General features: G+C 43.6%; 1 protein-coding gene across 16 annotated transcripts in view; it reads right to left on the bottom strand.

Moving 5' to 3' along the window:
• ncor1 (nuclear receptor corepressor 1) overlaps positions 1-12,500 on the bottom strand; it is a 67,797-nt gene that overhangs the window by 43,307 nt on the left and 11,990 nt on the right. For all 16 annotated transcript variants that reach the window (XM_060862843.1, XM_060862846.1, XM_060862847.1 and 13 more), the window contains exons 3-12: positions 12,159-12,256; positions 11,787-11,988; positions 11,080-11,262; positions 9,542-9,655; positions 7,754-7,810; positions 7,560-7,612; positions 6,210-6,276; positions 4,972-5,144; positions 3,779-3,869; positions 46-224 (exon numbers count right to left, since the gene is read on the bottom strand). In XM_060862843.1, coding sequence (XP_060718826.1) covers positions 46-224; positions 3,779-3,869; positions 4,972-5,144; positions 6,210-6,276; positions 7,560-7,612; positions 7,754-7,810; positions 9,542-9,655; positions 11,080-11,262; positions 11,787-11,988; positions 12,159-12,256 — 1,217 coding nt within the window. The remainder of the gene's footprint in view (positions 1-45; positions 225-3,778; positions 3,870-4,971; positions 5,145-6,209; positions 6,277-7,559; positions 7,613-7,753; positions 7,811-9,541; positions 9,656-11,079; positions 11,263-11,786; positions 11,989-12,158; positions 12,257-12,500) is intronic.

Here is a 12,500-nt window from a genome sequence, read left to right as displayed (position 1 = left end):
ATTCAATAAAAAAATGAATGAATAAAACCACTGGCTCATACTCACTTCTCCTTAAAAATCTCCTTCTCATGTTCGGTCCAGACGTTCATGAACTGCCGAGACTTGTAGACCTTCATGGGGTCGTCCATGAGTCCGTTCATGTTGATGAACTTCACGCGCCTCTGCTCCGAATCATACATCATGGGAGGGATGACTGATAGCTGCCTCATTTGCTTCTCGTTGTTCTAATGGGTGGAGAAAAGGTTCGGTCTTGCTGTTATTCTGCTTTCAGCACATTTTAAACTAAAGTAACCTAACTTTAGGGGTACCGGGATGAGTCTACCTCAGTCACTTTATGTATATACAGAGTGACAGTGACTCACTCGAATGCTGGAAATGTTACACCAGCTGTCACATATAGATGGAGTCGTGGCTACAGAAGAACCTGATCTGAACATGGTAAATAAGTGCACTGTTAAACATTAAGTACTTTATAGCTTCAGTTACAGTGCTTCAGCGCTTTCTGCTGACTACAAAGTTTTCTTGGTAGATTCTGCTCCTACAGCCTGCATCTGACTCCCACGACTTTACAAGGTGACGCCTAAGAGAACTTGCATTCAAACGGCTGTAGAGACACACAGAGACAGAGAGACACACAGACTCACAGAGACCGAGACAGAGAGACACACAGAGAGACCGAGACAGAGAGAGACACACACAGAGAGACAGAGACAAACAGAGACCGAGACAGAGAGAGGCCGAGACACACACAGAGAGACAGAGATGCAGACACAGACAGACAGAGACACACACAGACAGACAGAGACAGACACACACATGCAGACAGACACACACATGCAGACAGACAGAGACACACACACGCAGACAGACAGACAGAGACACACACACGCAGACAGACAGACAGAGACACACACACGCAGACAGACAGACAGAGACACACACACGCAGACAGACAGACAGAGACGACACACACACGCAGACAGAGACAGACAGAGACAGACAGAGACACACACGCAGACAGACAGACAGACACACACACACGCAGACAGACAGACAAACAGAGACACACACACACGCAGACAGACAGACAAACAGAGACACACACACACGCAGACAGACAGACAAACAGAGACACACACAAGCAGACAGACAGACAAACAGAGACACACACACGCAGACAGACAGACAGAGACACACACACGCAGACAGACAGACAGAGACACACACACGCAGACAGACAGACAGAGACACGCACACAGACAGAGACACACACATAGGCCACGTTCACACTGCAGGTAAAAGTGGCCCAAATCCGATTTTTTTGGGGTCAAGTGACCAGGTCAGACTTCTTCAGGAGTAGTGTGAACACTCAAATCTGGCCCAGATCTGATTTTTTCAAATCAGATCTGGGCCACTTCCATATGTGGTCCTCAATCAGACCCAAATCTGATTTTTTCCAATGTGGCCGCAGTGTGAACAGCCAAGGCGGATTTGATGCGACTTTTACGTCATTCTACATCAATTATGCGCCGGCGAAACCTTTTTTTTTTTTTTTTTGCGCCGGCGAAAACGTGACACAAACGTGACTGGTAACGTGTGTGTTAAGAGTGTTATATAAAGTGGTTACGTGAACCAGCTCATAATGTTTGCATTGAATACATCACATTATAGCATTACATGATATGTTTGCTTGCACCAGATGATACAATACTTCCTCCATAACCTCGCCAACTTTTTAGCGCAACGGCGTGCTGCGTGTGACGTCATTGTTATTGTTCGTTTGCGCATGCGGGTCATTTCGAAACAGCAAACAGTTCACACTGGTATCTGATATAGGCCACATTTTATAAGGTAATGTGAACAGCCAAACAAAAAAATCAGATCTGAGCAAAATATCCGAATTGAGCATTAAGACTTGCAGTGTGAACGTGGCTATAGACAGACAGACAGAGACACACACAGACAGACGGACAGAGACACACACACACAGACAGACAGACACACACACAGACGGACAGAGACACACACGCAGACAGACGGACAGAGACATACCCGCGCAGACAGACAGACAGAGACACACACACACGCAGACAGACAGACGGACAGAGACACACCCGCGCAGACAGACGGACAGAGACACACACACACGCAGACAGACAGACGGACAGAGACACACCCGCGCAGACAGACAGACGGACAGAGACACACCCGCGCAGACAGACAGACGGACAGAGACACACCCGCGCAGACAGACAGACAGAGACACACACGCAGACAGACAGACGGACAGAGACACACACACACGCAGACAGACAGACGGACAGAGACACACCCGCGCAGACAGACAGAGACACACCCGCGCAGACAGACAGAGACACACCCACGCAGACAGACAGACGGACAGAGACACACCCGCGCAGACAGACAGACGGACAGAGACACACCCGCGCAGACAGACAGACGGACAGAGACACACCCGCGCAGACAGACAGACGGACAGAGACACACCCGCGCAGACAGACAGACGGACAGAGACACACACACGCAGACAGACAGACGGACAGAGACACACACACGCAGACAGACAGACGGACAGAGACACACACACGCAGACAGACAGACGGACAGAGACACACACACGCAGACAGACGGACAGAGACACACACGCAGACAGACGGACAGAGACACACACGCAGACAGACGGACAGAGACACACACGCAGACAGACGGACAGAGACACACACGCAGACAGACGGACAGAGACACACACGCAGACAGACGGACAGAGACACACACGCAGACAGACGGACAGAGACACACACGCAGACAGACGGACAGAGACACACGCAGACAGACGGACAGAGACACGCAGACAGACGGACAGAGACACACGCAGACAGACGGACAGAGACACATGCAGACAGACGGACAGAGACACACAGACAGACGGACAGAGAGACAGGCGGACAGAGAGACAGGCGACAGGCGGACAGAGAGACACAGACAGACAGACAGAGAGACACAGACAGACAGACAGAGAGACACAGACAGACAGACAGAGAGACACAGACAGACGGACAGAGAGACACAGATAGACAGACAGACAGACACAGACAGACAGAGAGACACAGACAGACAGACACAGACAGAGAGACACAAGCTTTTCCAAAAAAGAAACATAGGGGCCTGGTGAATTACACTGAGGAACTTTTATGCACAACACATTTTCAGTCAAAGGTATTTGAAAATCAATAAATCAAAATAATGAGAGAGCAATATGATATTTTTTTCAGAGGAAAAATTTATGGCTGTATTATCAGTGTAGATACAAACAAAGGAGGGTTCTCATTACTTTATTACTCTGCTATTGCCAAGACACACTCTCACGTCTGCCTCATTAAGACCTTTATTGTGTGTGTGTGTGTGTGTGTGTGTGTGTGTGTGTTGTAGTTGTCAAATTGTGCTGTACAGACAACTGCCCTTAGACTTCCATTGTAAACCAGACTCAAAAGGAACAGATTTAATGGTTTTTTTTTTTGTTTAGTACAGGAAATTCTTGGTCGTGGCAATTACACATCTGCAACTGATGCTGAGAATAGAGATTCAAGTGTGTGTGTGTGTGTGTGTGTGTGTTGGGGGGGTGGGGGTGGGGGGGAGTGGTCAGACTATTTCTTTATAAAAGTGACGGATTGCCTTAAGAGCAAACATCAAGAGAAAAGGGGTTGACTATTTGAAATCAGGGCTGAATGAGAAAACTCTGGGCACGTCCCTGACCTACCTCTTGTTCAGAGAGACCGTCTATGATTTCGGAGATCTCGTGCTCGCTCCTCGCTATGGTGGCGGACAGCCCTGTCCCTCGCTGTCCCACCCTGAAAGACAAGCAGATGGAGGATAAGAAAAAGGGACGAGAATCCCACAAAGCCACCGCTGCTTTCCTGTAATGCACCAAGGAGTGAACGACTCCCAGGAGAGGTTTTTAACAAAGACTTCTTGAGTACAAACATCTTCCTGTGCAAAAAAGTCCCTATAGTCATCCGTTCGCTCATTCATAGTGACTTCTGTGCTGCATCCAGAACAAAACCAAACCACTTTTTCATTTTCCACTCTTTGAAGTGCTCGGGCTGAGCTGACTGCTTCTACTAACTTTCTCCATGACTCTTCTGATGGTGTGAGGCTTCTCAGAAATCTCAGAAAGAAAAGAAAGAAAAAAAAATCTCTATTCTAAACAATGGGTAGACAGGTATCTGAAAAAATCTGCAGGACGTGGGTCAAAGTCTGAATGGACGGAAATCGAGCCTGTGAAGAAAATCAACAGCGCAGAGACAGGAAGAACAATTAAATTGATGCCGGAGGTCAAGTGCAAACAAGTTGAAATGTCTGCTGAATGAATGGGCAGATGAACAAAATAAACCGCAAGGTCTTGAAGCGAAGCGACAGAGAAGCGCTTTACGAGGGCTGACAAAGAACTGAAAGATTTAACAGGGAGGGAAAGTGAGATAGTACTGAACTCTTTACGTTTGGAATGAGATCTCGTGAAATGTCGATGATAAATCTAGCATTAAAAAAAATTGTCTGTGCACTCAGACAATAAAGTAAATAATAAACAAAGCTGAGCTGGCTGTGCATTAATCTGGCATAGTGTAAAGTTCTCCACTGTGTTCAGTTCAGAGAAGGCAGAAAATCTTTGTACCGGGAACAAGCATGACCTCTGACCTTGCCTCCAAAAGGCTCCTTACGGCTGACTTTATTTATTTATTTATTTATTTTCAGAATTCAGCACTGCACCCTTTGTTTACACGCCGAGTTACATCACAGCGGCTGCAGTGGGGTGTGTTTGTGTATGTGTAACCTCCTATGAGACTGCAAATCCGCAAAACAAGTTTCCAGGCCAGCCTATTTTCAAATTTCCTGGAAAGGAAGCGTTCAGGGAATGCTGGGAATTCAGGACGAGGGTAATGGCGCTGGCCTGACCTTTGGAAGCGCTCCTGCTGCTCGCGCTGCTTGCGGATCTCGGGGAATTGGCGCTCGTAGTACTCGCGAGTGCGACTCTCCTTGGCCTTACGCCGTGGGTTGTTCTCCATCCGCTCCACCTTCTTCTCCCACGCCTCCATCAGCTGGTCGTAGCGCTGGCAGATTTTCTGTTCCTGGCACACAGACAGATAAAATTTCAGGTCCTGTTTAGATGGAACATGTTCATTTTCATGCTATCCTGACTATCTTACACCTGGAAATGACACCACTCACTCACACACACTCACACACACCCACACACCCACCCCTCCTCTCCTGTACTCATGTGTCTATAGAGCTGTGCCAGGAATAGATACAAAAACAACTAAATTTATGCATTTTGGCCTTTCCTCACCTCCTCTACCTAATCAAGTTCAGCTGACAAGCCATCAGCTGACCTCCAGAGCAAATATTGTTTGCGTCAAAGAATTAATTTTGTCGCTATTACAAAGATGGATTGTCTCGTGCATACGACAAGCTTGATTTGAAAAATATTTAAGTGAGGGTTATTTCAGGTCAAATACACATACATGAATGTCAATCAAGATTGTGTGTGCGTGTGTGTGTGTGTGTGTGGTGTCGGAGGGGGTTTGGGGGACTGAGCCAAACAACGTGCAAAATGGCTTGTTAGGAGAATGTGGCTTGAAATAGACCACAAGTAATATGCTTGGAGAAGTGACAGCTCAACAAGGGACTAGTTTGTTCAGGAGCCAAAAATGTCTTGCCACTATGGGGCTACTTGCACTATACCCCCCCCCCCACACACACACACACCCAGACACACACACACCCAGACACACAGACACACACACACCCAGCCAAATGACTTCCACATGTGGTCTGAGAAGTATATTTAGATTAGAGAAACGCAGTGCCTGTTCTTGGATCTTGACCATTCTGCACAGTGTGAGTGGTTTTAACCTTAATGGATTACATTCTGCTAGAATTAAGATGGGCATCTATACGTGCCGCTTAAAAGTGGGGCAAAAATCACATCACTCGTGCGTCCGTGCTTTTTAAAGTGAGCTGAATGCTATAATAAGGTAGCAGCCACGGACAAGTTGCCATGGTGTTGCTCGTATCGTGAAAAGTGTGTCTGACCTTCTCAAAGTACAAACAAGTGGAGTGTGGGCACACACAGACACACACAATATCTTTCGTTCACCCACTCACTCTTCCTCACACACACACACACTCACCCTCTGCTTGCGTGCATGGTTCCTCCTCTTGAAAAACAGAATCAGCTTCTTCCTCATCACTTGATTTCTATGGAAAAGTGAAGAACAAGTAAAAACACGCTCACACGGACTCATTCACGCAGCCCCTAACATGCCTGAACAATGCAATTACAGCAAAAGTCTGGCCATCTGATAGCCAAGGCAGCAGCAATATGCCAACAAATAAGATCATAGGCTTGTGATAACTTTATTACGCTCCCTAATCAATCTCTGATTCTAAAAAAAGTCATTAGAGGAAAGTCAAATATTAGAAATAAAGTTAGCTTGAGTTTGAGCCTGTTCTTATGACATACATCATATTAGATTTCAATCACAATATTTTTTGTAAAAAATTTATAATTGTATTTTTAATTTAGCTTTTTTTTTTACCACATGTTCATACGTCTAAATTGACTACAAATTCCTACCATGTTTACAAAAAAAGAAAAATAATGATAATAAATATATAAACATTTTTAAAAAAAAAAAAAATATATATATATATATATATATATATATATATATATATATATATATATATATATATATATGTTATTTATTTATTTATTTATTTATTTAACCTAAAGGGGGGGAAAAAACACAGAGTGAATGATTTGCACAAAACATCATTCAACACAAAATCACTTAAACATCATATATTAAAAATTTAAGGAAAAAATGTAATTTTAATAAACTGTAACTCGTCTCCAATTACATACATTTAGACCATTTTAAATTAGGATCTGAACGTTTGTCCAAACCTACTGGCGTTTCATAAAGGCCGCATTTCTTGTTTCTACAGTTGGGACTAAATTCATTTGTATACATTTTGTGATATTAAGCTCAGTGTGTTGACTCGACTGTTAGTCAATAACAGACTACAAGGTCAAATGTTTTAATCATGACACTTCTACTGAAAAACAAAAACAGTGCAAATGCCACAGTGTCACTGACAAAACTGATAAGATCCCAGACAACCTGACCTTCACCTTGACACACACACCCACCCCTCAAGCCAGCACGTTTACATACAGTAAAACATTTGTTGAGTTAGGTTTCTGTATCACTAAACATTAGCATCAATACATTCCTTTAAGGTTACATTTTGACAAAGGAGGTGACAAATTCTACAAAACAAATGTAGAAATTTGGTGCTTTAAAAATTCTACACACACAAACAGATAAACAGATAACAATCATGTTCTGACCATAAAAACTTTTATAACTCCACCTGATGACACATTCGTCATCACGTTTCACTTCTTATCAGCTTTCGTCGATCCAAACTACTGCTTTTACAAAAATTTTGTCGGGAAAGGAATAAATACTCACGTCTTAATGTTGTCGTGGTACACTTTAGTATCTGACGGCTGGTTATACAGGGGCTAGCGATGCAGACACAAAAACAGGAAACGACGGTTAATCATTAGCGATTAAACAGGAATGCAATGTGGGATAAAGAGTACTGAACATGGAACATTTAGTATGATCCAAGCGCACTGTCGCGTCCGGCACGGCACACTCACCAGCTCTACTTTAGGGCCGAGTCCTTCGAAGATTTTGTGGGCCTCCTCTGCTTTTTTCTAAGAGAAAATAAACATATGCAGGCAAAACCTTCAGTAGGGTTAAAGATTTATCTCCATCACTATATCCATCTATTCATCTAACTATCTCTCCATCAATATATTCAACCTGTATATATCTCTCTCTCCATCCCTATATCCATCTATCCGTCTCTCTCTCCATCACTATCTATCTATTCATCTAACTAACTCTCTCCATCACTATATTCAATCTGTATATCTATCTCTCCATCCCTATATCCCTCTATTTGTGTAACTATCTCTCCATCACTATATCTATCTAGCCAACCATCTATTAATCTCTATATCCATCTCTACATGCATTGCTCTATCAATCTCTACATCCATCTATCAATCAAACTGTGTATCCGTGTCTCTCTCTGCGTATACCTCTATTGATCCGTCTATCGATCCACTTAATCCATCCCTCTCCATCTACGCATCACGCATCTATCCGTCAATCTCTGTAACCATCCAACATATCAACTTAGCAATCTCTCCAATCTCTCTCTCTCCATCTCATTCAGACAGACAGAGAAACTCTTTTTGGAGGCTGAAAGGATGCACAGGAACAAAATCCCACTATAAAGGAAATCGGTTCACTGTAATGAGGCTACAACGCGACCAATGTGTTTATGTGAAGATCTCCTGTGACTGCTTCGGTCTTGTGACGTTCACAAAAGTTTCCATGTTACAATTTCACAACTGTTCAGATTTGTGACTCAATCCTGATGTTCCTCAACAAGGAGGATCCTATGACTGGTCTGTTACTGCCTTTACGTCGTCGTGTAAAATCGGCTCGCTAGTTTACGCTATGCTACCGTATTTACCGGTTGCTAAGCAACACTGTTCCTTAGCTACCGTATTTACCGGTTGCTAAGCAACACTGTTCCCACATCCATCTTACTAGGTTCTAAAGCTGTTGATTAATATTCTACAAAAGTAATTCTGGCTCTCTGGCACACTGATAAGTTCCTGTTTCTATAGCAACAACTATCAGATTTAAAAATCGGTTTAAATGCTGATATGGTGACATTTTTCCATGTTAATTTAGCGACTACAGGAGGAGTCTCCGATGTTTGTGCTTGGATGTTTGTTTGACAGGTTGGATTGATCACGTCAAGCTTCTTTGACCACGTATCTTATAGTGTAGCTGCAGAACGTCTCTAAACAAATTCTTTCAAGTAAAAGAGCTGACATAATTTATGAAATTTAGATAACGTGCCACACAATCACGTTGCAAAGAATAAACCACTTGGTAACCTCCTGAAACATGAGCTTTGGTGGTGGTGTTTTTTTTCCTTCTCTCGTCATGCTCTTGTTAGGAGTAAATCCTCAGTAGTCTCAGTGGAGACCTCCTAGGGAAGGAATTTACTGTCTGTGTGGAGTTCAGCCAACTCCTTTGTGCCCTCAGCCTTTATCACTCCTTGTCTTGTTATACAGGTCCCCCATAACGATTTGCAAAAGATTAAAGGAGTGCACATGCCCCACAGAGATCTGAGTGTCCTTCATCATCAGACGTACTACACAGGCAGAGCTCCCTACAAAGACTGCCATGTCGGTCTGTATGCCTCAACTTGCCACTTTAGAATATGTACAAGGTTTTTAAGTGTCGGTTTAGGAACTGTCCTTTAGCGATGCAAGAAAAGGCAACAGTGAAACTAGGACATGGTTCAGGAAGTATACTATGATAGGCATGAATGACATGAGCGTGTGTGTTATGGCTCATACCCGGTTCTCATCATAGATGATCTGGACGATGCTGCGGTGTTTGTGCTCCACAGGGGGAGGAGACACTGGCTTTTCCGGCTCCACCGGCTTTGCTGCTTCCTCCTCCAGTTGTTGCTAAAAGACACAAAACATTGTTTTCATCTCATGCATTGAGGAAGGGGGCGTTTACATAAATACATGCCTTTATTACTGAGTTTGTGTAGGTTGTACTAAAGGCTGAAAGAAAGCTTTGGCTGTTGAAGCAAAGGTCAGATCAGTGCGAACATTTTCTTGAAGAGGAAATGATTCCATGGACTGGATATGACTAGCGATTGGTGATGTAATTGTATATACGGACACTGGTGAACGTGTGATACACAAACACCCTTCAGCTCCCCGATGCTGTTGCTGGGGGTGAATCCACATGGACAGATTTGAGATATATGGGATTGCTGTGGATGGTACCACTTAGAAACCACTAAGATGGCTTTAGACTGAACAGAAGTCAGATTACACAAGTGCACTTGTTGACCATAGAGTGCACAGTTAGAGAAGGGCAATTATTTTATAACAACACAATCCAGACTCACAGAGATAAGGATATGAGGATTGAGCTTTTCCCCTGCCACCTTCACCTCTGGCTTACTCATTAGGAATGAATAAAAAAGTATACTGTTTATATATCTCTATAAAGCTGTTTTGTGACCATGTCCATTGTTAAATTACTGGCACTTTAGAGCCTTCTATCCATCATAACCGAGGATGAATGCCTGGACAACTTGATGCATGTGTCTTAACACTGCTGCACATTCAGCCAAGAGAGCAGCTTTTTTTTCCTCTAACAAACTTCAGGATAGCTCAGTAACATTACCTAGTGAGTTGAAAGAGGGGAAAACACCAAAATATTCAGAATTAGACTGAGAAATGAGATTGGAAATGAAAGACCCAAACCAGGCGAAGAGAAATTAACTGGTCGACGGCGATTTATATGGAACCTTTAATAGGATGTTAGATGAGTCAGCTATTTTTGCACAGCCGTCACACTGTTATGCGGTGCTGACTGATACTTTCTTCTCTCTCTTATTTTTAATTTTTTGGAGAATTTGTTCTCTGGGTTTCAAAGTCTAATCAAACACTAAAACAAAATGTAAAAAAAAATAAATAAATAATAATCACTGTACTGGAAGCTGAGCCAAACAAGTGCTGAATTCCAATGGGAGATTACAGAGGGATGAAGGAAAGAGCTGTTTTCTGCCACCGAGGCCCAGATAAGAAAGTGTAACTAGTCTCAAAGGTACAGCTCATTTTGTGTTTATTAACATTATACTGCTGGAAGGAGTAAAGGAAGATTTAGTTCTGTGTATTATGTGGGGGGAAAAAGAGTATTTCTAATAAAGTCGGTAAAAATAATAATAATAATAATAGTGTGTGTGAGTGATTAGTGTGAGGCTCTGTAATAATTGCTACTCAAGGAGCTGTACAATTCCCTTAAGCTTTGAGAACCAAATGTCAAAGCTTCGGAAAGTTGGGAAACAAACCGAGGCCTTGGATCAGCTCACCTGCTTCTTCTTGAGTTTAAATATCTGTTGCTCAACCTTGGCAATCTCGCGGTCCACACGGTCCATGCTTTGGATTAGCTCCTCTTTAGAGAGCTTGGAAGGAGACGTGTCCTGCTCCTCCCCCATGGCCTGAATCCCTCCTCCGGGAGATGAGGACTCCAGCTTTACACTGAACTGAGTCTCCTGAGGAAGACACAGGGTTCAAGTGAGGACAATCTCTCAAGCCTAATCTAAATGTTATAGAACAGCATAAATAAAAACTTTAAATATGACAAATGTTTAACAAAACAGGAAGCAAACAAACACTCATGTTCCTATACACTAATACTGAACCTCAGAATTTCTCGAGAGCTTTAGCTCTTAGCAACAGATGCTGGGATAAACACAGTTATATTTCCCTGTAATGGGTTTTGGTATGAAAAATAAGTGTATGAGCAAAATGAGCCCAGATAAAGTCTCCACACACTAAACAGAAGACACAGTGAGAGCGTAAACACCGTTTGTAGTGATGCACCGAATGCCAAGAGCAGAACTTAGCAAATGCAAAGTCAAAAAGAAAAAAAAAAAACCCCCGTGTGTGTTTGTGCGTTAACACTGTTCAAATTAAAGTACTGTAGTGACCATAATAATAATAAAAATAAGAAGCTGCTTCTAAACTGGATTTCGTTTTGATCCAAATAGAAAGATCTTCCCTGGTCGTGTGATACCTTCTTGATCTCTCCTGGTGTTCTCAGACCGTCCTGCATGGGGTGGGGTAGCGGTAGGACGATGCTGGTGGGCGGTGCACGGGCCAAGTGCACCTCGGTGGTACCTTCAATGCGAGGACGCTTGGCGTCCACTGCCTCGTGCTCCGGCTGGGCTGTGACCGCGTGGAACGACTGCTCATAGCCGTGTCGGCGTTCCGGAGGCCTGCGCAGCACATATACAACTTTAATCCTCATTGTTAAAACCTAGGTTTGGTAGTGTGGAAGGGGAAATTAGTCCTGCATGGAATCATGCAGTGTGTGTGTGTGTGTGTGTGTGTGTGAGTGAGTGAGTGAGTGAGTGAGAGAGAGAGAGCAAGAGAAAGAGTGAGAGACCTCTCAGTTCCAGGGTGAAACTCTGACAGCAACGATGGTCGGCGACGCTGCTGCTGGTCCTGCAGGTGAGCATTACGGTACTCTGGAACTGTGAACTCCTACACAAATGCAAGTAGACACACAGACACACACACACACAAACACACACACAATCAGATAGGAAGCAGACACATCAAAACAAAAGTGCTCTCCTTGCAAAAAAAAAATGAGGGTGAGGTCCCAAGAACCCAAACCACACAGTCTTTACTCGTCCCTGGGTATAAATGTTGATGTGCTGAAATAAGTCAATAACACACACACACGCACACACACACTGCTGCTGACTGTCTATTATCTTCACAT

The sequence above is a fragment of the Tachysurus vachellii genome, chromosome 26 (genome assembly GCF_030014155.1).
Source record: "Tachysurus vachellii isolate PV-2020 chromosome 26, HZAU_Pvac_v1, whole genome shotgun sequence".
NCBI lineage: Eukaryota > Metazoa > Chordata > Actinopteri > Siluriformes > Bagridae > Tachysurus > Tachysurus vachellii.
The sequence above is the reverse complement of the archived record's forward strand: the minus strand, read 5'-3'. Positions and strand labels throughout refer to the sequence as shown.